The sequence below is a fragment of the Artibeus jamaicensis genome, unplaced genomic scaffold (assembly GCF_021234435.1).
Source record: "Artibeus jamaicensis isolate MK-2021 breed Jamaican fruit bat unplaced genomic scaffold, CSHL_Jam_final contig_391, whole genome shotgun sequence".
Taxonomy (NCBI): domain Eukaryota; kingdom Metazoa; phylum Chordata; class Mammalia; order Chiroptera; family Phyllostomidae; genus Artibeus; species Artibeus jamaicensis.
Window position 1 is genome coordinate 1600261 of NW_026521814.1, and position 26478 is coordinate 1626738.

At 37.3% G+C, this 26478-nt stretch overlaps 1 protein-coding gene across 1 annotated transcript in view; it reads right to left on the reverse strand.

Moving 5' to 3' along the window:
* Positions 1–7817: 7817 nt before the first annotated feature.
* Positions 7818–26478, reverse strand: part of KCNH7 (potassium voltage-gated channel subfamily H member 7) — a 470253-nt gene continuing 451592 nt past the window's right edge. Inside the window, exons 13-16 of the mRNA XM_053665157.1 lie at positions 23408–23659; positions 18070–18238; positions 10478–10670; positions 7818–8084 (exon numbers count right to left, since the gene is read on the reverse strand). Of these exons, the coding sequence (XP_053521132.1) occupies positions 7818–8084; positions 10478–10670; positions 18070–18238; positions 23408–23659 (881 nt within the window). The remainder of the gene's footprint in view (positions 8085–10477; positions 10671–18069; positions 18239–23407; positions 23660–26478) is intronic.

Sequence of the window (26478 nt, forward strand, 5' to 3'; positions counted from 1 at the left end):
AGTTGTACCCCTTCTGCAACATCAGGGATGCTGGCAATTTGGAAAGATTACAGGGAATGAGAAGAGTTGGGCTAGGTTGTCATTGAATATGCCAGGAATAAGTACTTTCTGATAATGTTGGGGCTGTGTGTGGCAGGGGACAGGGAGAGAGTGGGGATGTCCAACCATTTAAGCATAAAAATATAAATATACTTTATAAATACATGCCTATAACCATTTGCATTTTAGTTGGCTGTATTTTATCACCTTTTATCTTGCTCTGATTACTGAAATTTCAAAAGATAACCCAAGCTGTGCTTGTATGATTGTTCTAGAAACATACTAACTAAAGACCCATATTCTTTGGAAAATTATAGGGCATTTAAAAGTAATTTTATGATTAGCTGAACTTTTGGATGCATATTTCATTTCCCAGAGCTATCTAAATGCAGTACTTCCAAATTTATTATAAGAGATTTTAAGTTTTTAAATGTTAAAGCTTTTTCATACTTTGAGTCTCATTTTCTAATCAGCCTTACTATAGATATCAGTCTAGTACTCTCTGCTAATCTGTATTTGGTTTAGTTTTTCTTTTATCAGGTAGGGAGATGTTCTCTTGGATTTTTAAATCTCAGAAATGAATGGTGGGAGATCTAAACCACCAAACAGTCTTAGAAAATTTCCACATCACGACCAACACATTTTCTTTAAAAGCTCTTCTTTAAGTTTGATTTTTTTCTTATATAATAAATTAATGATTCTAGGGGCAAATTAAGAATGTATGAAACTTAGGTAAATGAAAATAATGTTATCTGGATATTCGTGAAAAACGAATAATGCATATCACTTATAAAAATTTTGTTTCACATACAAATTCAATCTTTAGCCATCAGAAACTTTAAATAATAAATAATCAAATGTTTTAGTAAATTACTATTGTCTTTTTGATAGGCAGTAGTAAAAGTAAAATGTTTTTGTTTCTTTAATGTTTGATGTAATACTCTTACCACTCAGTCAGTTTACTCGTCTCCTAGTGGGACTCAGTAAAACTGTGGATGCACGGTTACAATTCTGTGACTTTGTGGAACCCATCAGCACCCCACGCCCACGTCTAGTATTGTGCCTAGGAAGATGTTGGGAACAGTCGGCTTCGCCAGTGAAAGCATCCTAACTAGCTATTGAGATTTACTTTCTTTTTCCCCCCAAACAATTTATTTTACAAGTCCTTGAATTTTCATGTATAAATAGATGAGAGATTATATGGTTCTTTCTTAAATTATGTATATATGCTATAAATTCAATACAACTTGTACACTTAGCTACCAAAAATGTGCAATCGTTTTTACATGAAATTTACATTTTTTGTATTTACAGTTATTTGTAGGTTATTGCAAAACTATTGTGCAAGTAGATTACATTGTCAATACCACATACCAATCTTTGAGGAAAATATTTGCTAAAAAATAAGTATTTCTGCACAGAGTATTTCAAAAGCATCATGATTTCATGCTACAATATGTGCATAAAGACTATGAAATACTACATGTTTTGGTAGATTGTTTCATCATGTTTAAAGCATTTCAAGGTACTTACTACTTACCAATGCAAGTGAGCTTCTTAATATCAGATAACTGATATTTTCAAGTGATCACAGATTATTTTTTGAAATTGATTCTTTACCTGGCAAACATTCTATTGTACATTTCTATCAAAATTATAGAATGCGTATTTCAGCTAAATAGAGGTAATGTGTCTTTAATTAAAATCAGTATGTACCTAGGAGATAAAAACTGAGGATTCCTTAATATTTTTATATCAATATTTGGGAAAAAAGTGTCTTGGCATTTCAAAGCTTTTGTAATTTTAGGGGCATTTTGATGAAACTGGAGAAGTTAATGATAAGATTACTGACCCTCAAATTTTACTTCTAAATAAGGATGATGGAATGGTGTGGAGTTTTCTTGTATAGTGAAACAATGTAATGTAAGCATGAAAAAATACATATTTTAAATGCTAACAGTTGTGATTATTTTAAATTTTAAAACAAAAACAGGAAGTAAAAAAAACTAGGTTAAATGTATAGCACTTTAAAAATCACAGGTATCCCAAATTATTTTGTGTCCCTCAAAATATAAATTAACTCATGGAAGTCACAGGTGTCATGACAACAACACAGGAATTTATGTTTTGACATTAGCTTTTCAAGAATAACCATGTTAAGATTGCTGCTTTTTTTAGAAGTTTGGTTATAATTGGTAAAACAATGAAATTGGTCAATTGACTGTATTCTTAACATCTGTGTTCTTACCACTGCACTCTGCAGAAGTTTCATTGTTCACAGTAATAACTTACTAGTTTTAAATAACTTCTTGTTAATAACCTCTCTCAACCTCCACTTTTTGATATAAATAAGCCTCATGATAATTTCATGCTGTCAGTTTCTTCATAAGTCATATTTTCCTGTGAATTTTCTATATTGCATATCTTTAAAACAGTGTATTTGTACCACAAAAGCATGATTATTCTAAGCTTGGGTATGGATGAATTGTAATGTCTAATATTTATAAGGAAAAAATGCTTTTAGTTTTTAAAATATTAACATCACTTCATTATAAGTTAAGTAGAGCTGTAAGAAAACAGCCTTGAATGAGAGCACATGAAAAGTGGGGTGGGGGGGGGCTGTTCGGAGCTGTTGCAAACCTGAAAAACAATTGCAACACCAATAAATGCAGAATTTTATCAATATAGGACAAAGGCAATCTTGACAAATATGGGGATGTTGCAGCAGAGGAAACATCACTGACTCTCCTGCTCTGAGCAAGAGGATCTTGGAGAGTTGTGTGAGAATCCTTACATACATTTTTTAATTGAATTTATTCAGGTAACCTTGGTCAATACTTTTCCTAGATTTTTGTCATTGGCTGTAAATGTGGTCAGTGTTGAGTAGGGGAAAGAGCAGCATAAGTTTTCAGAAGACCTAAATTGTTCTGCACTTCTTCCACCATAAAGCCGCCATGTCTCTGACCCTGCACAAGTCACACGATGATCTCACAGTTGTATAGTGCTTTACGGTTTACGAGGCACTTGCCCATGGTATATTTTAGAGGATTCTAACCACATCTCTCGAAGATATTTAAGACATTACCTCCGTTTTTTATAGTTTTCAATACTGGGGCTCATTGAGGTTTTATATGACAGCAGGTGGAGAAAGTTACATCTGAATTCAGATTTATCACTGAATCTTGCCATTTCCACCATTCCACACTACAGCTTAGGCAGTCAGATGCGGTATAATATAGCTGTGCAGTGAGGGAGGAATCCTAGATGCCTGAAAAGAGCCATTGTAACTAAGAGTATTTTGTGGAAAAAAAAGAAAGCTTTTTTCTTTCAAAATTGTAATTTGAAAATGTATTTTCAAATATCCACTTGGGAACTATATCATGAATCTAAAGAGGGGCTTGCACAGTGAGGCAGCGTTTATAGAATACATTCCAGTAGCAATGAACTTGACATCACCTTTGTAAACTGGGCATTTCACATCAATTCAGAGCAGATGTGTTTGTAGCAATGCAATTCATACTCTCTATTACTCTAAATAGTAAAAGTATTACTTTAAAGCTATAAACCTAGTAGTGCAAAATACAATTAAGAGGGTTAAACAATGGCTACATGTGTGTTTTTCTGAATCAAAAGCTTTAGTCTTGATAATAGCTGTTTAGTTGGAGACATAGCACATTGTGCAAAAGCTAAATTGTGAAAATTATGTTCCTGATTTTAATGTCATGTTCCTGAATGAGAACCAACAAATAGCATTTTTTTCAGCACCTACTATGTGCCAGGCACTTTACTAAATGACGTCTCATTTTCTCCTCAAGCTTCTTCAAGGCACCATGATCTCATTTTTACAGATTCAGAAAAAAAGACTCAGGGATGTTCATTAACTTGCTCAGGGTCACACAGCTATTAATGAAACAACTTATGCCAACTCCCAAGTTGGTCTGACAGCAGAGCCCAAGCCCTTGCTGTTCATTAGTACAGTTTTCATGTTCATCATGATCTTGTGGGGGAGGGCTTCATCAAAGGGATTGCTGGGCCCCCCTCCGAGTTTCCGATTTAGTAGGTCTGAGTGGGACCCATGAACCCGCATTTCTATTGTGTCCCGGTTGCTGGTGCTACTGCCGCCAATTTGAGGAGCACTCTTAATATCTCATCTTGTGTTCCTAGTGACTAGCCTGATAGACACATTTGTTTTACTGCAGACATATAATTAGAAACCCAATAACATTTGAATTTTTTTTAGTAATTTATAAAAGTTTTGATTTGCAGTAAGAAATCTACTTAACTATATTGATGTAGTTTTGGTATTAACCATGGATAAACAACTCAAAGGCTACGCTACATTTTAGATGAGTCAATGTTACAATTCATTTTTAGCAACTAGATCTACCCATTCCTTTTTCTAATGGTGGAAAGCATTCTGGGGAAATACACTGTCAATAATTATTTTAGATATGCTGATGAGGTGATACATTTTATTTCTTAGATAATACATAATGGGGTTTGAAAATAACATTTAGATAAGGACATTGTTATTTTAGGCATTTTGGAGTCCTTAGACATCAGCCTCCAAAAAGATCTTGTAAGCAACCTTTATACATGCACGTAAACCTACTGACAAATGCCACTCTGCCCTGAGTTGGCTGCTGTATCTCCTGACTAGGACAATTGGAAAGCTCAGCTATGATGAACAGCCCATTCTAATGGACTTGAGAAACTATGCTGTCCCAAATGTGTCCCTGCCTTCCAAAATTCGGGGAATGAGTGATTAGTACTTTTAAAGCCCTGCAAGAACCTTGTTTCAGCACTTTTCATTCCTGTTTTTCTTGTTTACTAATTAGAGCACAGGACTCCCCTACAGAGTAAAATTATAAGTCTAAGTTTTAACTCTCTGTGCAGCAATTAATAACAGCATGAAACATCTTACCCAAATAAACTTTAGATTTCAGATGGCATTTCATTTAGGCCTGGAAACAGGTAATGATATTTTTAGGTGGAAAGCAAAAACTGTTATGTGAGCATTTCTAAATACCTAGCAGGGGTCCAACCTGCGGACTGGGGGCCACAGGCAGTTCAGGATGGTTGAGAATATGGCAGCCCAACACAAAATCAGAAATTTCCTTGGAACATGAGATCTTTTTGTTATTGCCTGTCACAATGTATTTAATGTGTAGCCCAAGACAACTCTTCTTCTTCCAGTGTGGTGCAGAGACGCCCAGAGTTTGGACATCCCTGAAGGGAGAGCAGTTGCTATACTGCCGTTTTTATTAGTTGCAGCAGTTAAACCTGCCTTTCAGCAAGATCCCAGATGGGGGGGATCAGACTGCTTTGGCTACAGCCTGTGGGGAAAGTGACAGTGATTTTAGACATTAGATTTTTGGCTGGGACAAAAGGATAAATCGTATAAATTAAGATAATTGCTTTGGTCATCTGTAAGTCATTTTAACCACTGAGTCTTCTGGCATTTATGCCCGAGTGGGCACTTCTTTATGTTGCTCAGGCTCTTTTTAAGCTAATATTGTGAAGGAAGGGACCTTCCTAATCCTAACCCTCTGAGTTAGATTTTAATATTAAGCAATTAATTTATAGAAAGGATTTAAGAAATAAAGGTTGTGTCATGCCGCAATTTAAACAGGCTGGATGCTTGTGCATTGTTTCCCGCCTTCCCATTCCTTCATGCTTAGTTTTTATAAAGAAGTAGAGCGTGGGAGTTTGGAATTTATGCACGTCATACCAAATGTTGCAGTGGAAGCATTCACTAATCAAATAATCAGATCTAAATTCTTCACCTGCCAATTTCTCTTTTCCTACAAAGGAGTAGTGTCTGGTGAATTTATCCTGAATTTCCCTGGAGTTTAAGTTGGCGATCCCTGTGAAATTTGTTGCAGCTGCCAAAATGTGCCTAAATTTGAAAATAAAATCCCTAAATCATCCTCTAAATCAAGTTAGTCTTTCCTCTCCCTTGCCAGGCGCCCCCAAACGTTCATTGAATGGGGATCCCACAGCATCAGTCTCTACATTTCTACCTGCATAACACCAAACGGGTTGGGAACCTGGTTAAAATTATTATATTTTTATTGAGTCGACTGGTAATTTTAACATCCATAGTTCATTGCATGTTTTGGCATTTCAAAAATGAAGCAGGGATTAACATGCCTGTGTCTACAGCTTGCCTCTCACACAGATTATCAATTTATGTGGCCATTTAGAAATGTATGGGGAGAATTTTAAGGTCACTTTAATTATATTTTCAATACTGCAACAGTTTTTGTAAATTTAAATAAATCGTTTGTATTTTACACTTATATATTAGTATAAACATTAAAGATAAATCGATAGATTATATTTCTACCCCTCAGATTATATTTCTATCCGGGAGGGAAAGAAATTAGTCTACTTAATAATATGAACAGGTATAATATTTCTTTAAAAATATATGAATATAATAATTCATAAAGGACGAAGAAAATTTTAACAAATTTCAAGATTTTTGTTTAGAAGGAATAAATGTAATGTTTGAGCCCATAGTGTTTCAAACTGTACTTAAGTGAATTGAAAAATAAAACATCTTGACTAGGACTTGACTGATGAGAATCTTAAGTTGACTTACACTTTTTTCTGGACCTTGATTTGATGAACGGTATAGGCATCCTTTCCCAAAAGAAAATATAACAGTTTAAGATACTAAAATGTATTCCATTGTATGTTCCAAAATTCTGGGGTCTACATATATTCAGCCCAAACCTTTTTCATTTAATCTTTGACTAGCAAATGTGTGTGAAGAAGCCAATAAAACTGAAATTTTACAGTTTGTGTGTGCCTTTCCTTTATAGGTAAATAAGTGCACATTGTTTTTCTGCAGCTGGGATTAGAAAGCCAGAGAACAACATATCCTCTATGACAACAATTTTTGCCACGCAAATCCACAAAAACTGCACATTCTTTGGAAAACTATGTGCGATCACTCTTTTAATCAGATCCAATTACTCTAAAATATAAATCAGAAGAAAGTTGTAGAACCAGTTTTTGTCAATCACTCTTTAGTAGTTCTCCCTCTCACACACCCAAAAGAAAAATATCAGAGAAACTTGTCTCTAATCCTTCCAGGAAATGTGCCAACACTTCAAGGAAAGTGTTTTAGGTGGTTTCTAAATGAGTTAGTGACAGAATTTTAACTAGAAAGGCCTTTTTGTCCTCCTTACTGCTTGCCTATATTCATGTATTCGTAGTTAAGTACATTGTCAGGGACTTATAACTGTAAAACTGCATTTTTGTTTTCAGTGTGGTGGAATGAATGTAACTAACTATGAACATCCCAATGCAGATTGGAATCTGTTCTCCAAAGTGACTAAGTTCCCTTTTTCCTCCTTAAACTTCCTGGAGTTGAGGATCATCTGAGTTGCATTGTGAACAACTTTATCTCTTGGTTTCTCATTGAAGGCATTTTCATAACAAAGTACTGATTTAGTAAAAGCAGTAAGAGTCTCCATGCAAGAGAAATTGAAGTTTCCTAACATGCACATGAGTTAAAAAATAAAAATTAAAATTAAGGTGCCTTGAGATGCTGGCAGTTTTAACATTTGGAACAAAAGAGTTCTTAATGTCTATATACACCCTAAATGCTCAATTTTACCTTACAAGCCTCAGTTTAGGAAAATATACAGTACTTTTGCATATAATGGTACCATTGAGCCCCTGAGTCAAGTAGAGAGGATTTAAATACAAAAAGGAAAACAGCCATTAAAAGCACTTACATTGTACGTGGAATAAATAGTACAAAATTATTTCCCCGGGAGACCAGGATCAGAAACATGCCTATGAAGACCCACGGTTCCTGCAGTGTTCGGGGAAGATTCTGTCAAAGAAGGATGCCTAATTGGTTGAAGGTAAGTCTTCCTTCGAGGTGAGTGAAGCTCTAAAGAGAGATCACCGTCTTGTCTTAAAAGTGAAGTCAAGTTGTCTTCCGAAGCTGTGTTCAGATGCGTGCCACTTGAGAGCGACTCTTTGGATTTAAGTTTATCTTTTTCAAGGTCTAGAAATTCAGGACACTGATAGAAAAAAAAGAAAAGATGTTTTTATCATTTATGAGACAGTTTTTTAAAATTACACTCATGATATCTAAATATATTTCCTTTCCCCATAAATCTGTTTTTAATTAGTGGTATTAACTGACCTTTCCATCCCAAAGATGGGTCAAGACGTTGGACGTTAGGTATTAGGTCAGATAATCCTGAACAATCATTCCAAGATCTTTGGTTTTACTCTAAGGTCAGATCAGAATTTTGCTTTTCCATGACCTCACACTGAATTTTTCAGATGGGTTTTACTTCAAAATTCAAGTCAAAAGTGGGATAGAAAATGTGGATTGGTGAGGAGAGAAGAGAAAATAAGGAGGAAGAAAAATCGCCCATCGGAACTAACAAGCAAAGCAGAGGCAGACTTGCAGAAGCAGGTGGACTGGCGGGTCGGTGTGGGGGCGGAGGAGTGGGGGAGGGCCCAGCAGAAAAGAAAAGAAAACTCCGGGAGGGACATGGACGACGGTGTGGTGACCCGGGGAGTGGCCGTGGAAGAGGGCGTGGAGGGAAAGTGGTACTGGAAAAACAGAATAAACTGAACTATTTTAAAAAAGAAAAAGAAAAATCACCCATCCTTACTCAGACAATGTTACTAAATCCACTGAAAACAAGAAAGTACACGGTTTTGCCTGTTTTCTAGGCATTTAAAACTAGAGATAAATTAATGTCTACTTCCATATTTTAGAAATCACTTTCTTCCTGCACATTTCCTGCTGTTGTTAATATTGTTTCTGTAGAAAAATACAGGGTGGGGGTGGGGTTCTATGGAAGGTAACCTCACAGCGTCATTGGATCATAAATTCCCCCTGTGGTAAACTGGGCAGGTCATGGTGGACAGCCATGCCCCAGGCATATAAAATTCTTTAGTAAAAGCTCTGCCTGTGCATCTAGGTTAACACACCTTTGAAATGAAACGTGACAATCCTCAAGAGAGCACACGAGCTTAACTATCCTCTAATCTGGTCCCTGCCTTGCTTTGTCCCACCCCCAGGCGATCTTCCTGACCTTTCCTCCACAATGTCAAATGCACAAATGAAGGTGCATTAACTGGTGTTCTCCAGAGCATTTGAAGTCTGGGATATGCTGGCATATGCTCCCATCAGTGTGGCTCAAATGAACTCTTTTCTATAGGTTTGGATAGGTTATAATTCTCTATAGGTTTGGATGTTTCTTATGTCAACATTTCATTTCCCAGCATATTTTGCACTAAATTTCCAAACTTTAAGAAAAGTTTTGCATGATTGTTTTGTGAGTCCTTATCTAAATCATCATTCTTTTTTTTTTTTTTAAAGATTTTATTTATTTATCTTTAGAGGGGAAGGGAAGGAGAGAGGGAGAGAAACATCAATGTATGGTTGCCTTTCGTGCGTCCCCTGCTGGGAATTGGCCTGCAGGGAACCTGCCTGCAACCCTGGCATGTGCCCTGACTGGGAATCGAACCGCGATTGTCTGGTTCGCAGGCCCGCGCTCAATCCACTGAGCTACACCAGCCAGGGCTAAATCATCATTCTTAAGTACAATTTGTCCCTAGTGTTTAAATAATTAAAAATGATTCCCAAAGTAGAATTCCAAGGGAGTTAGACTTTTCGTATTAATATAACTCCAAAGGGTCCATTTGGAGGGTTTCAGAGGCAAAGTAAAGGACACCTTATTCCTCCTGTTACTACCCTCCAGGTAGAAAAGGGTTTAGAGATCTTTGGTGATGGGTGGGGCACAGGTATTCTAAAATTACTAATCTGGCTGCCCTTGGACCTCCGTCTTCTGTAGCCCATGGCTATTTCTCCTCCCCTTCCTTCCTGAGACCCTGCCCAAGAGTGCACCTCCTCACTGGAGCAAATTACAGACTTTTCTCTGAAGAGTTTTTTGGACCTATGGCTACTCCTTAGCTTTCAAAGCTCTGCCAGATACAAATGCACATAGACTGATTCTTGAAAAAAAAAGTTGTGTTTTAAGATCATTCTAGAACAGTGGTCCGTTGTTCTCAAACTTTAAATGAGCATAAGAGCCCTGGCCTGGCTCAGTGGATTGAGTGCCAGCCTGTGAACCAAAGGGTCACCAGTTCGATTCCTACTCAGGTCACATGCCTGGGTTTTGGGCCAGGTCCCCAGTTGGGGGTGTGTAAGAGGAAACCAGACATTGATGTTTCTCCCCCTCTCTTTCTCTCCCCAACCCTCTCTCTAAAAATAAACTAATAAAATCTGAAAAAAAAAGCAATGAGAGTAAGAATCGGAAGGCAGCTTGTGTAAAGTGCAGATCATGGCCCATTCCTAGAAATTCGAATTGAGTAGAATGAGAATCTGCTGATTCAGATGGTCCCGAGAACACTCTCCGAGAGACACTCTTGGCTGCACATTGTCTACACTCACTTGTGAGGAAGGACTGAAACTTTGATCCGTCTTGATGGATGCTCCCGGCTGACTGGTTCTCATCAGGTGGACGGTGGGTCTCTGATACTCCGCTCCTGCAGTGACCATACTGTAGGCTGGGGGCACCACAGCGCTTTGTTTCTGCAGCAACTGCAGGATGGTCTGGACGTCAGCAGTCATCTGGGACTCAAGTCTGGGAGACAGACAGAAATGGGGGAAGATAGTCCCGATGTAGTGCATCATTGTATCACATCATTGCATCATTCTTTCTTGAAGAATTTGGAAAATTTTCAGCACAACTATTGTTTATTGTTTTAATGTGATTTTAAATACACTTGTTTATGACTTCAGTGAAGTTGTTTTAAACTACCTGTTTATGACAAAGTTGTAGAAGTGAACTTGTTTTGTGGTAAGAATAAAGTAAGTGGGGTCAGGAAGTCAACATCTCCCCTGTTGTCATTTATAAGGACATGTGGAGAAGCACATATGGCAAGCAGACATTTAAACTATCAATACTGAGAGTTTGTGAGAACAATCCCAGTGTTTTGGTATGGGCAAGCGGACACCTTGATGACCTAAATAGCTCTTGAAGATTTTGAGACATTTGTTCCTGTCGCGGCTAAGGTGATGCTTTGGTCAGCAGTGGAGCTAAACAGTGCAGCACTTTCAGAAAGAGAAGGGACATTTGTTCCTGCCTCCATGAGGCACTGCTGGTAGGCAGTGGCGCACAGCCAGACAGCAGCCCAGGGAGTGATAGCTCTTGGAGCAGCCCGGAATGTCCACCAGCAATGGGGCCTTTGTTCCCCAGCAATGTGCTCCAGCAACAAGGGCTTTCATCTTTGTGCTGGTAGCTGGCTATCAGCTCTTGGTTGGCCAAGCACCTCTCCCATGTGCCCACACCTGTAAAAGGTATCTCATCTAAATTTGGGCTTTATTCCTTTTTCTCCTTCTTCGCCCTGCCTCAGCTAGAATAAGAATGTAATTAATGTATCATTGTTTTGGAGTATGTTATTTCTTTGTTTGGCTTATTAAGAGATAGCATCCTGTATGCTATTGGCTTGTGAGATTCTATTTCCCAAAGCAGACCTCTGTTAAATAAATTGCTCGCAAAGACAAAATCTGTCCCTGAGCATAATTTTGCCATCCAAACAAAACAACCACCAACAAACAGAATTATGGCCCTGCTTTAAACGAGAAGAACAGGAGAGGGAGCACGGAGATGCTCTCCTGGCTGAGGCCAACTTTCCAGGTCTCACAAGTGGTTCTGAGAAACATCATTGCTTTCCTGCTTATTTGATAAGATCTTAACAGAAAAACAGCTGGACAGAATAAACTATTTCACAATGTACACTGGGTTACATTTTTTACGAGTAATTGTGCTTTATTGATTTCAAAATGTAAAACACACTGAGAATCTATTTTTAATCAGTGATTGTCGTTTTTTTTTAATCAGGCTCTGCTCAGTTTCTTGTGAATGTTTATAAAAAAGATTTGGTTAGCACGTTCCTTTCATAGTTAAAATTGGATAATTTCTTGTGTGTTTCAAATTTGCATTACCTTTGCTTTATTTTGCCTATATCCTATTCACATCAAGAATTATATATTATTCATTATAGACTTTCTGTAATATTAAGTACTGTTAAATTTAAATTCCTTTCCTGTCCACAGTTCAGGGCTTTGGGTATTTAAGAAACAAACCAATATAAAAGTTCATTTGCTTTTATTATCCTTCTGGCTTGCAGAATACCAATCTGATAATTTTTTACCTAAAGCTCACAAATAGCTAACTGGCTTATTAATTTTATTTTCATTTTAAATTAAATTAATGCATGTGTTAATAGCATTAAAAAAAGAGGAAATTTTAGACAACTCTTATTTTAAGTCTTTACTGACTTATGCTTACTCTTTTGCCTCAGAATGAAAAGTTCAAAGAAAAGCTAAATCTTACCAAAATATGTTAAAATCATAAAATTAATTTTGCTCGATTGTATGTACACGTGCTATATTTATGGAAGAGAATTTAAACTTTGATTTGAAAGAGAACAGAATAAACCTGGAAAACATAAGAAAAGATTTTTTTTCTTTTCAACTCAATATTAATTGATACTACAAATCTTCCTTCTGAGAAGCATTATCCCTACCGGTTTTCTACATTTGGCACCTCCAGCTCTAGAGGCTATTGTCTTCTAAACCAATAGCTATCAATCATACGTAGTTCTGCCTTGTACATGCCAAAAGCACACATTGAAAAAAGAAAAATTGAGTTATCTTCTACTTTATTTATCTACTTGTTACCCACAAGAGTGATCTAATTTTTTATGGTGCCAACTAAATTGAGCAGAGTAGTTATTTTACTGTTGTATATCATTTTTCCTCTAAATCCAGCTCAAGTTCAATTTGCAACTAAAAATCTTCCCTTATTCGACCCATTCAGAAATAATTTCTCTCTCCTCTGGGACCTCAAAGAAAATTCTACACTCAGTCTGCATTTTAAATATTTCTTTCCAAATTTATCCAATGACTAACAGCATTTAATATTCAGTGAGTGGCTTACACTTGTTTATTACATTAAATTTAAAAAGATTTTGGGATGGAGTGTGCCATAAAAACTTCATCAGTGAGGGGGATGCAGGCCCCAAACCGCAGTCAAAAATTGTGGTAATATTTCTGAATCCTATTAAACCTTTGTCAAACAGCAGTGATCTGTGGGAAACAATGTCTCCATATCATGGATTCCATGTATTTGAAGAGACTGAAGTAAAACCTATTGGAAGGCAGAGTTTTATTATTTGAAATATATTGCCATGAGTGAGGCCTACTTCACCTTCAAATGTACTTATCAAACAAGTTTTATTTATCCAGACTTGCTTTAAGATCTTCACCTCATGGTGTGCATCAGTCCTGATGCATTATATCATGAACTTGCCCATAGCCATCCAGTTTCCTACCTTGAAAGGCCCAGACTCCAAAACCCTATATAATATCCTGCTTCTTACTTCTCCTTCTGGGATAACACTTAGGCTCTGTCAAGATGACAGTGTCCCTGCAGTGATTTCATATACTTGATTTAGTTTCATTAACTGGTTATCTGATATTTTGGATAGTTCAGTGCTCTGATTAAATGTTGATGCCCCTCCGCATTCAAGCGTTCAAGCTCTAACCCCCAATGTGATGGTGTTAGGAAGTGGTGCCTTTGGGAAGTGATTAGGCCTTGAGGGTGGAACCTTCATGAAGGGGATGAGGGCCCTTATAAGAGAGGCCCCAGAGAGCTTCCTTCTTTTTTCTACCTTGTTGCAACTGAGTGTGAAGATGCTATCTCTGAACCAGGAAACCAGCTCTCACCAGATCCCGAATCTTCTGGCACCTTGATCTTGAACTTCTCAGGTTCCAGAACTGTGAGGAGTACATATTTGCTGTTTATAAGCCACCATTCTATGGTATTTTTGTTATAGCAGCCTGAACTGACTGAGACATTCAACAAAAGTGAGCTTTAGTGAAGAATTTCTTTACTACTTATGGATTATATTTTCATGTTGTATGTCTAGGCTCTGCTGGCTGCATTGGAATGCACTCTTCTACTGGAACTAAATAATCTGCTTTACTCAGGAGGAATGACAAAAAAACTGTTTTAAAAGTCCAGATTGGCCTTTAAAACAGGAAAGAACAATCCAGTTTTAAAACTTTTTTTGGTCAGTGAAGGATACCAGAATATGCCAGCCCAAAATATGCCACTTTAGCATACCGATTATTTTGAGCCGTAGGCACTTGAAAAACAGCAAAAGCAGGGAGAAGCTTTCTCTAAACTCCCATTATCTGCCTAAAGGCGGATTTCCCCAAATGAACTCAATTGTCATAAATTTCCTCCCTGGGAGTTTTATCTACCAGGGGAGATTAACCATTGTCACAGGAGAGGAGACTAAAAGTTCCACACCTCAGGGTACTTTGTCACAAACTATCAGACCTCCCATCTATTTCTAAGAGGCTGTTCAGCTCTCCTAAAAATCCTCCAGTCTCCTCTAAGAGGCCTGCAGCTCCCTTGCACTTGCTCTATCGACATGGTATTTAATGCTGGATTCTAAACCACCTCAGAAGTTCTCGTTTTCTCCTGAGTATTTCCCATGTGTACATGAGGTATACACATTAATAAACTTCTGTTTCTCTCTTGTTAATTTGGCTTTTATTACAGGGGTCTCAGCCAAAAATTCAGAAGGGGAGAGGGAGAATTATGTTTCTTTTCCCCACATGGGCATAGCTACACTGCTGTGTAAAATGAATGTTTTCATTTGCTTATTCAAAGACTCACAATGTACCAGGTGCTACGTTAGGTAGGTTGAAATGAGGACACAATGATGGATAAATATGGACTCTTATCTTGGACGCCAATGGGAGCTAACCATCTAGTTTGGAAAAATGAAGGAAGTGCATAAAAATACCATAACACTGGGTGAGGCAAATGCTCAGTGCCATAGCGAAGGCACATGGATAAATTGCTCTGAGTGTTCTGCAAGGGATGGAATCATTACTAAAAGCTTTTACATTCTCTAGGGCCTCCCTACTCAAAGCGTGGTCAAAGCTGTGAGCTTGTTAGAATGTACAATCTCTGCCGACTCCAGACCCAGTGACTTAGAATGTGCATTTTAACAAGATCCCCAGGTGCTTTAAACCCACATTAAAGTTTGAGAAGCACTGTTTTAGGATGAAGTGTTAATGACTTCCCCAAATATGTATATCTGTAGGCACATTATATAAAGGTATAAGAACATTTCTTATGTGGACCTTTACCCCAAATATAGTTTAATTGGCCATTAAAGCAGAGAAGCAGCAGCGGCAGCAAGAACGATTCAGGATAGAACATTTGTATTTGCTTTTTTTGCATTGTGTACTTAATATGTGTATTTGGATGAGACAAACGGGGTGGAAATTCACAGTTTTACATTTGAACAGCATGCTGATGCTCAGTGGGTAGCTCCAACTCTAGAAAGTGCCCCAGGATCCTCACCCCACAAAGTGAAAGACCGAATTGCGTTTCCCTCTTCAAAATTGTTTTTGCCTTCCAACAGGGAGGAAAGAGGCTGTTGGAGATGGCAATGCAGCAAAGGCGTGATATTTGGGACTTGATATTTTAGATTTCAAAACAGGCTGAGATAGGCAATGAAGTATTTGTGAAGTAAGACATTAGTCCAAGGGAAAGAAATATGTTTAAGGACACACAGGTGGTGGGAACCTGTCAAAACATATCGGCTGTGGAAAAGTTTCTGATAACAGCGGTAACAGTAATAGTAACGATTACTAAGCTTGTATAATAAAATGACAATAATAATTATCACTAATGGGCAGTTGCAAACCAAACTGGTCCTAGGTGTATATGCCCTGAAAATTTTATGCTTTCAGCCCTGGGATATATTGCAAATGTTTTCAGTAATTTTTGACTCATGTGAATTACAATGATTGGTACACATAACAAGGCAACAAGGGTGAACCTAAAACATAACTTTAGTCCCGATGAAAGGTCCAAATTAGAACATACAGGAATACATGTAACTCTGGAGAATAACTAGACAAACAGCAAAAAAAGAAGTTCCTTGTTAATCGAACTTTACCCAACTGCAAGTACAACAGCTTTTATTTTGTATAACCTACACTTCCCACTATAGGCTAGTCTTTACAATGGCATTGCAGATAGATCTGAGTCAGAGAAGGGAACTGAAGCTGGAGAAATTTAAGTGCCCGGGCCCAGGCATCCTGTCAGCGGCTTGGCTGCAGAGGCAGGACTCAGGTCTGGGCTAACCAGTCACAAGTGCTGCGCAAGTGCCTGCCCACGAACTCACGGCTTTCCCTGCCATTCTTCCTTTCGTTCTCCCGCTGTCTCATTTACTAAACAAACTGAACATATGCTTATGTCTTGGCAGTAAATAAATGGGCAATTTCTTATCTCAGTCACAAGAATCAAAGTTCAGGTGCAGTTCACATGCATCCATTCTTGTGTGTTATATAGTGCACAGTTTTTACACGTGCCATGGATAAAATATCACAGTGGCTTGGCATGTACAGCAGAGAGAGAAAAAAAGCAAATGTATTAAGGAACTAAGTATGCTTTTCTAACCAGTAATAACTATCATGACAAGTTCTTATACTTAAAGAATTACTGACTCTAAGTAAGTGATAATCTGTTTAAATTTTCTCAGGCATGTTTCAATTTATGAAATTTGAATTTGACAATTGGGAATGAGATATGGACCTCAGCACCAGGAAATTTTAAATTCAATTAAATCTTATGGTAATGTATATGTATACATACACATATAATGTGTTTATTGTATGAAATTGTTCAATTCTAACATAACATTTAAAAAACAATAAAAACAACAAACAGGATGGATAAAACACATAAGAAATATTAAGCAGATAATAAGTAAACAAGTAACATATACGGTATAGGGAAAACTCAGAGGATTCATGCAATTTTCCACCTGTAAGACGCACCAAACATAGAATAGAAACATGATGTAGCAAACCAGAGTGGAGCTGATACATAGAAAGAGATAGAAAGAACAAATGACTCATGTCAGCTCTGGGCAGATGCTTTCATTCCCAAATCTGTCTGCCCATTGGTGATGCACAGTGTACGTTCATTCTGACTTTACATGTGCTTCACCTGAAAAAGGCTAATTACATGCAGGGCACTTGGGCTCACATATCTGCGATAGAACAAGTGCATGCCATTGGCACAGGGGTATGTATGTATGTATGTATGTATGTATGTATGTATGTATTTAGTCTGTGGATCCCTTAGTGCAAACCTCGGCCCTGGTCCCAGTAACCACACCGTCAGCAGAGAAGGCAGATGCAGCAGAAGTGAACACTGGGCAAGTCGGGACTCAGGTAGTGTGGTCGTTCTGCTGTGCTGTGCTGCGCTTCACAGAAATATGTTAACGACCACCTCTGGCTCTCACCTCTCACTGAATGTTTTAAGTTGATTTAGTAAATCCTGCGATCTGAGCATCATGGGTGTGCCGTTTTCCATCAGTGACACCTGGAATGCCTTGCCAGGTGGTGTGCAGTGCCCCTGGAGGCTACCTTTGAACCAGTGGCAAGTCCCATAAGAACTACAGCTACACCAGCTGTATCATACTTGTTCATGCATTTTTTCTAAGTCTTACTGACCATTTTAACAAATCCACTCAGATTTAGGTTAAAGAGTTCTATTTTCCCTGAAACCAAAATGAAGCCCTCATTTAAAAACGATATAGATCGAAGACTGAAGGAAAATGGAAAGGATATGGGATTCAGCTCGGTGAGATTTTCAATTCAGTCACATTTTTAACAAGTTGACTGAATGAATGTTTAAATAATTTTGTTGCTACTTTAAAAAATTGCATAACACATAATTAAGTTCCCCTCAAACAGCTAAAGAGTATAAAAGAACGATCAAAAGAGGAAGAGTCTTTGTCAACTTCTAGTCCTATTTTAAATTAGGAAGCATAGAAGGAAACCTGAGGTTGCAGCACGGGGAGTTTGTTATTTACAAGGGGTAAAGCTAGATCCAACCGAGGGCTGGGTTTGTGTCCACTTCACCCTGCTGTTGCTTATACCTGTTCAGCTGTTCTTGAAGTAAATCCAGTCTCTGCTCCACTTCTCCATACGTGAGGTCACTTTCGGTTTCTGAGATCCCCCAGGCTGTTTGCTGAGGTGCTGAGGGACTAGTCTCATCAGCCCGCATCTGGGCATTTTCTTTTTCCCAGCTTCTTGTGTCAGAGATGTCTGTGGGAAATAACAAGACGGATGTCATCTTCTTTGGGTGCCCATTTGCATCAGTAACACAGTACAGAGACATTCACAGTACAAGCAGGGAAGGACCTTGAAGGATAACCCAAAGACCGAGACCCACTGTGACTCAGGGAGGTGTCCAGGGCCACAAGCAACCACTCACTCTGACCCTGCTCTCTACCTCTCTCCTCATTTCCACATGAATGAAAACATAGCAGGTTTTGGATCTAAAATATAATGTTGTCCTCTTTCTGTTTGTGCTATGAGAAAACATGGATAACCAACCCCGAACTCTGATTAGAGAGCAATAATTTCACAGTTTCATGTTGGGGAAGAAACAGCCCCATTTATACTGCTTCAAACTTGGGTTTAAGATTTGAGGGATCTTTCCCACAGGCTAATATGCACCCTCCATGATTCAGAGTGGGCTCAAGAAGAGAGCCATGGGGAAGTGCTGCCTTCAGAGGAATTCTTTGAGGCCAACCCAACCAACCCAAGAGAGAGCTAAGAAACCACCTGTCATTAAAGATAGTAAGAGTCTTAAAGTTCCTCTAATCCTGAGACACTGCTTCAGGTTTTGTTTCCTTGCAGCTGCTTCTGCACTCTCCCTCACTTTAACTTCCACTATTTTTTTTTCTGTGGTTCATTTATTTAGAATATTTTTCTGTTACTATACTTGAAAACATGTTGCTTATCTATTCAAGCCCTCTTTTCAAATGTTCAGTGTGTCTGTTATGTGCCAGACAGTCTGCTGAGGAGATGTTACACATGAAGAAGACATAGGCCCTGAACTTGAGAAATTCAGTTTAGACAGGTTTTGATAATTTTTCATACCAAGATTTGTTTTCCGAGCTTCTGTTAATTTACTGCAATCTGTATTTGCAAGTTATCATTATCTGAGAGCAAACATATCTTTATTTTTCTCATTTTATCATATACTTTTGGTGGCTTTTTTATGATACTTACCATTTTATTTATTTAGAGAACATGACTAACATGATTAAATCATTTAACAGGATTAAAAAGTTGGACAATAAAACTCATGAAAAAATACTCATGGAATGGGGAGTTCATTTTATGGATAAACATTTCTTCCTCACCTGGAGAACTGGGAGGGGAAAAGATGATCCAAAACTGGTTTTCATTGTCAACAGATTTGAATTAGAGGTAGTGATTTTGATTTGATATGTTTTTTTTGGGGGGGGACAGGTAACTATGACTAAACATTGACAAAAGCTATGTCAAGTTAAGGGATTTATATTCTTTGCTATTTAAAAAAATAGAAAGTAACTGTTTAGATGAGATTAGCTGTAATTCTAGAAATATGGATAAGATTGCAGGACTTCTCAAAATCCCTTCCTTTCCTACAATTTCTTCAAAGTCCAGTCACACAGCTCAAAAGCATACCCTTTCTCCAGGTAGCAGACGGAATTTCTGTATTCTTTTTCTCACAGATTTTTCTATCATTATCCTTTTATCACTGAATACACAGAAATTTCTCTAGTGAGGTGCCAACAATTTCCTATAATTTCTGCTTCAATTGGATGAAGCTATAACAAGGGGATTTAGCATATTCAAAGACAGCATTGGAAAAATATCAGGTCAGGTTGCCTGTTCTGTTGAAATGGGTAGCAGAACTCAGAGAGCTTGCTATGAATTCCAGATTGTTTCTTCACGATTGTAGCCCCCTCAGCCTAAGGGATCTTGGGTTTTTGTTGTTATTGTTGTTGTTTGTTTGTTTATTTTTAACAGTGACAGAATATCATTTTCTTTGATATTTTACCAATCTCAACAATATGAAAATAAGAATAAAAATACAATTTTGCTGGAGTTTTAACTAGTATATCGGCAGATTTTCAGTGAAAAGTATGACTTATTTACTTCCAGAAATGTGACTTTATTTAAAATGAAGAACAAAGATATAATGCCCTAGTACACTAGGTTTTGAATTTGGAGCAAAATACCAAACAAACATTCAGAACACACATATTGCCCTGACCAGCGTAGCCCAATTGGTTGGGCATCATCCTGCAAAGTGAAAGATGGCAGGTTCAATTCTCGGTCAGGATATTTGCCTGGATTGCAGGTTCATTCCCCAGTTGGGGTGTGTGCCAGAGGCAAACCGATCGATGTTTCTTTCTCACACTGATGTTTCTCTAGCTCTCTTTAACCATCCCTTCCCCTATTTCTAAAAATAAATAAATAAAATCTTAAAAATAAGGAACACACATTAATGATTGGGTGATGTCAATGTTTGTCTCTGTCCAGCTGCCTGCCCGCTGGTTAATGTAGGGATTTTTTAAAAAGATAATAAGAACCGATGGATAAAGTTACATACTATGCTCAAAAGTTTTGTGCCAAGAATTATACTGATTCCTGCCTGTGCTTAACACCTCTCTCTCTCAAATCACATATAATAAATTGATATTTAAAGAATAATGGTAAACCACATGCATTAAATTATGTAGGTTTACATTTTTCTTCAATGCTCAAGAAAAAACTTGATAATGTTCCCTTAGGAGAAATGAATAAAATGTCAACTTAGATAAAGACTTCCTTGATTATAATTTATTCTTTTATTAAAATCTGGATATGTGTGATTAGCTTGTTTTAACAGCAATAATATATTATAAAAAGGCGTTCAAAGGGGAAATCCCAGTTAGGGCCTTAATCAAAATGAACATCCTTGTAGACACTTTCTAAATATAGCTTAGAAAGAATCTGTACTCAGTTGCCTTGGAAAATGTTGCTATAGTTGCAGGACACATTCCCAGAAATGGATGAACTGCAAGTAAACTCTACTCTTCTCCGGGTCCCCAATTTTCCTAGAGTCAACTTTGCCTTCAATCTAAGTAGGATTAGAAATTGTTTCTTTTTAGTTTTTCCTGAAGATGCTCTGCTATTGAATTCAGCATGACAAATGCCAGGAATGTGAGTAAAGGAAATTTCCTATTAATGATAAAACTAAAATTTATAGGAATTCAGTAATTCAAATGGCAGCAGTTACAGCTGCACCATAAATGTTATTCAAATTCTTAAACATTACATAGCATTCACCTTACATAATCATTAGCAAATAAAATTTGTAGTAAATGAAGTTATTTTATTTTATTTATTTATCTTTAGAGGGGAAGGGAAGGAGAAAGAGAGAGAAACATCAATGTATGATTGCCTCTTGTGCATCCCCTGCTGGGAACTGGCCTGCAACCCAGGCATGTGCCCTGACTGGAAATTGAACTGCAATCCTTTGGTTCACAGGCCTGCGCTCAATCCACTGAGCTACACCAGCCAGGGCTAAATGAAGTTTTAATAATTCTTAATTTATTTAATTATATTGATTAACCAAATTAACTGTCTGTCACACTGATGTTATATGACATCAATTATGTTTATTCAATCGACATGCATATTTAAGCATGTATTTTCAAAGTAATTATTTATTTGAATAGGAATTGCATTATAAATTCATTCTAAATTTTTAAACATTAAACCTTTATAGATATCAATTTCTAAAAATTAAAAATGTATAGATATTAAGGTTATTTTCTATAATACTATTTTATTGTGCACATAGAATGACTAATTAAAAGTAAGGGGCAAAGAAAAACATAAGATAAAGGGCATGAGAATTCACTGTCAGCAAAAGGCATTATAAAGTTGAATAAAATCCCAAAATTATATCTTCAATAACTTGTCACTTGATGCTCAAAATCAGGTAGAAAACAACAAAAAGTACTTAAATCTATCAGGCCCGCATGATACTGACTTGTGGTGATAGTGGAGATGGTTCAGCAAGCTCTTCAGAACTTTTAACTTCTATGATACAACCTTTCTCTATTTTTAGCACTTCCCAGAATTCATTTTCATAAATAACTAAGATAGGACATTTGAGACATTTGATAATCACATCTAATATTCCATTCTTCCATTGTGATAAATGAGGTACTATTTCCATTCACTTCATCAAGATTTTAGATTGTCCAGAGAACATTTGCTTATATTCTTAGCTTACTGCAAAGTGGGATCATGGCAAGAGCAGCGTGATAAGATAGAAAAAGTTAACTATGGAGAAATGTAAAGCTTAAACATCCTAGATTCAGTAAAACTTTTGTTGTCAGATATGGTCACTTCACATAATGGTGACAATGATAGGTAATATTTACTTACTCTGTCTCAAAATTTACTTAATTTTGCTATCCTGTCAGGCTGGGAATTATTTTTACTTCACTTCTGTTATATTTCTTTGACTTTTTGCTACGCCTCCTCCATTTTTATATATCCAGGGATGGGTTCAATGATTAAAGGGTTAGAAAAATAAAAACTCTAGAAAACACTAAACCAAATTGGGGGTTTTATTTCAAAACAGATAATTTATGCATGCTATTTCATTTACCAATTGATTACTTAGAAAATATTACTCCTATTTTAAAGATGTGCAAACTGAATTGTCGTAGGGGGGTCTGTCAATCACTTATCCCAAGTCATAAAGGGAGCAGATGACAGAGTTGTCACGGGAACCCAAGTAGTCTGAGCCATATCTGTTCTTGCACCCACTTAATAGATTAATCTAATAAGAACTGTAGATCTAGCTCCTATTATACCAAGTTAATTGGACTTCCAAAGGGTAGTTCTTAAGTTTTCCTGAATTTCTGATCCTTTAGCATTTATATTCATTATTACCCATCTCATGCATATTCTCTACAGCAAAACCCATATATTCAGTTCTTCCTCTCAGTGGAGATGTTAAATAAATGCATTAAAATGAGTTGGATCAATAGCATACTCAGGGGCATTTTCCCTTATTTCCTCATAATACCCAGTAAGCAGATTTTTTGGCATTTGTTGTAGTGTTATTGCATTAGCCTTTCATGCTACAAAACAACAGGGTTCTACTGTTCATTATGTTAAGTCTGACTGGCTATAAAAACAAAACAAAACAAATGAAAAAGCCTCTTATGCTATCTTTGCTTGGGAATAATTACCACTATTCCAGAATGGTGCAAAGACTTTGTAGATGATCTTGGATTTGAATTCTGCCAATATTTCATGAAATTGCAAAAAATTAGATTAACATATGTTGGTATGGTTCTTTATTTGTGAAAAGTCAGCATTTTATGATGAGCACCAAAGAGAGACATCCTGATTCCTGAGAAACTTGATTACCTTTGTAAGAGTGACTTCTTTTATCTATGCGAATTCTTCCTGAGGTGGGCACTATTTCTTCAAAATTGAGTCCAGGCGCTTTCCCTATTCCTGGAGGGGAATCTACTATTCCTGAGAAGAGGGGCTTCTGCTCATCATCAGCGGAGGAGATGAAAGATGAAGATCCGCTCTTTTTCTCTTCGGCGTGTTTCTTGGAACTCTGATAATTTCTTATGGTATCTAAAGAGTCTTCAGGATCATGTGTGCTGTTTCCTTTGCCAAAATCTATCAAAGGAAAGTTATTTTATAAAAGATAATTAAAGGTGACACTCTATACATATTACACTACTTATATACAAACTACCTTTTTAATAGTGAGGTTCTTTGAATAACTTAAACAGAATTTTCTTTTTTTTACGATTTTATTTAGCCCTGGCTGGCGTAGCTCAGTGGATTGAGCACGAGCCTGCGAACCAAAGGATCATGGTTCGATTCCAGGTCAGGGCACATGCCTGGGTTGCAAGCCAGTTCTCAGCAGGGGCCATTTCCCAGCAGGGGACACATGAGAAGCAACCATACATTGATATTTCTCTCCCTCTCTCTCTCCCTTCCCTTCTGAAGATAAATAAAATCTAAAAAATAAATAAATAAAATTATAAAAAAAGATTTTATTTATTTATCTTTAGAAGGGAAGGAGAGGGAGAGAAACATCAATGTATGATTGCCTCTAGTGCTTCCCCTGCTGGGAAATAGCCTGCAGGGAACTGGCCTGCAACCCAGGCATGTGCCCTGACTGGGAATCAAACCGTGATTCTCTGGTTCACAGGCCCGTGCTCAATCCACTGAGCTACACCAGCCCGGGCTGAATAACTTAAACAGAATTTTCCATAAAACTACCAGAAAAGTCGTCTTTCCCTTTTCTCCTGTTGAAAAGGTAGCTACTTGAAGATACTTTTCCCCCTTAATTCAATGGATATGAGATCATTTTAATGAAATACATAATTCGTATTAAAATTAAAAGACTCTGTGGGGCAGTAATACTATCTGTATTTCAGGAAAAGAATTGTAGAATAACTTACAACCTCATGCCTGTTCAACCATCATTTGTAGTCTTAAAATCTGGTGCAGTATCTCTTTAAGAAAATGAAGAAAGGAGGGGAAATGTGTCCCAATTCTAAAATATCACCACGATGCATCTTGTTTATTTTAAATGTTCACACCCTGGCATCGGGGGCAGCCCTTCACACGTTGCAAAGGTCAAAACTAGAAGCCTCCTGTGCTGCAGGCTGGCAGGCCGAATTTTAACTGTAGTTCAATGCATGTAATGAATGGCCTTGACATTCCAGGCAGTTTGCTTCTGTAGCATATTGCAAAGAATATAAAGCTAAATACAGTAATTAAGGTAGGTTTACCTAATTACATTAAAGCCAGTAGTGCATTAGGCTGTTTTGTACAGAAATGTCAGGGTAATTTCAGCCCTGAAGGTTGTGTTAGAACATATTTTAGCAAGAAATACTCAAAGAGACACATCCAGAAGTTGTTTCCATTAGTCTCCTGGGGAGACAGCATAATTCTCCATCTGGTTACTGCTAATAACTAACCAACACACCCCAGTAGGTATATCATTTTCTAGAGAAACGGTAGAGGCAGTTTCCCCATCTACTCTCTGCCTGCTTGCGCTTTACTTTGTTATTTATAGAAGGCCAAGTGAACTGATTTAGGGCCACTCCAGAGAAACGTCCAACTGTTTTTTTAAAATTCCCATATGGCATAGAAATGAAGCAGAGACTTTTTTCTTTATTTAAAAAATCATAATTTAAAATATGAAAAGCAACAAAGGTAAAAATGGAGTTTAAAAATCAGCCTCATGTAAAATTGTTATTAAGTAGTTAAAGTTCTGTCAATTAAAGTTAAGTGTAGCAAAGCTGATCACTCAATTTATTTTCCTTAAGAGTTCACACTTGCTCAGTTATTCCTTCATTGCTTAGACCACAGACCTTTCCAATCTCCAGCACTGTAGACATCACTGATTACTCAGCACTCAGCGTCAGTTATGTTTCCTGACTCAACCACTAACCTAATTGGTCATAAATATTTAGATCAGTTCTTCCTACACAAACTGTTTTTCTCCAGTGTCATTGACACAGGCCTCCTTAAACGTCTAAATTGCCTTCTTGTCATTTCTTCCTCTGTTTTTTTTTAAAACTCCTCCCCTCCTGAAAATCTGATCAATATTCCTCACTTCGTGAACATATCACTTAATTCCTCAAACAACAATAGTTTCTGATTTTATGCTAGTAAATGTTTTTTTAAAAAGAAAAGCTTCACTTTTCTAACTTAATCTCCCTCACGTCTGCTTAGTGAATTGCTGTTGCTGCTGCTGCTGCTGCTGCTGCTAAGGGAGCCTTTGTGCAGTTGGGCTGCAAGTAGGGTTGGAATTGGCTTTTCTTTTAAACACTTTCATGGCACCTTTTCTAGCAGAATCAAGAGCAGACTGAATTAACCATCAATTCATTTGGTTCTAATCTAAGTGTGGAAATGCTAACATGAATATTTGTAGTAGAAATGATTAAACCACTTTGTCTCTTAGGTGTGACAGGTCTTGGAAGTTTTCTGTTGGTTTTTAAATCCTCACATATTGCCAGTAAAATGTTCTGTCCCACCTACGACATGAGCCTTCATCTTTGGTTACTAATTGTATGGTCTAATTTTGGATACTTAGGGACAAATCCATCAGTTGACATGTATTGTTAAAGTGAATGATAATTTGACAGTTTCAACTCAGTACAAGTATTTGGAGAGTGTGGTGAAGGAAAGATTATTATTTAATTCTATAGGAAAATGGAGGAAATTACTTTTTATACTTAGTTATCTAACATCTTTAGCAAAATTTTCATGTAAAAGCAGGGCCACGAAATAAGAAGGAAACGTTTGATATCGTTGAATGGTTCCAATGTGTAAGCAGAAATTTTCCACCTTTATCTCACGTTCATTGGGCCTGATTGCCAGCCAGCTGCTGGTGGGACCATAACTGTAAGAACACTTTCTCTGACTGCAGCATTTTTCTCTTCTCTACCAAATAAATCCCAACT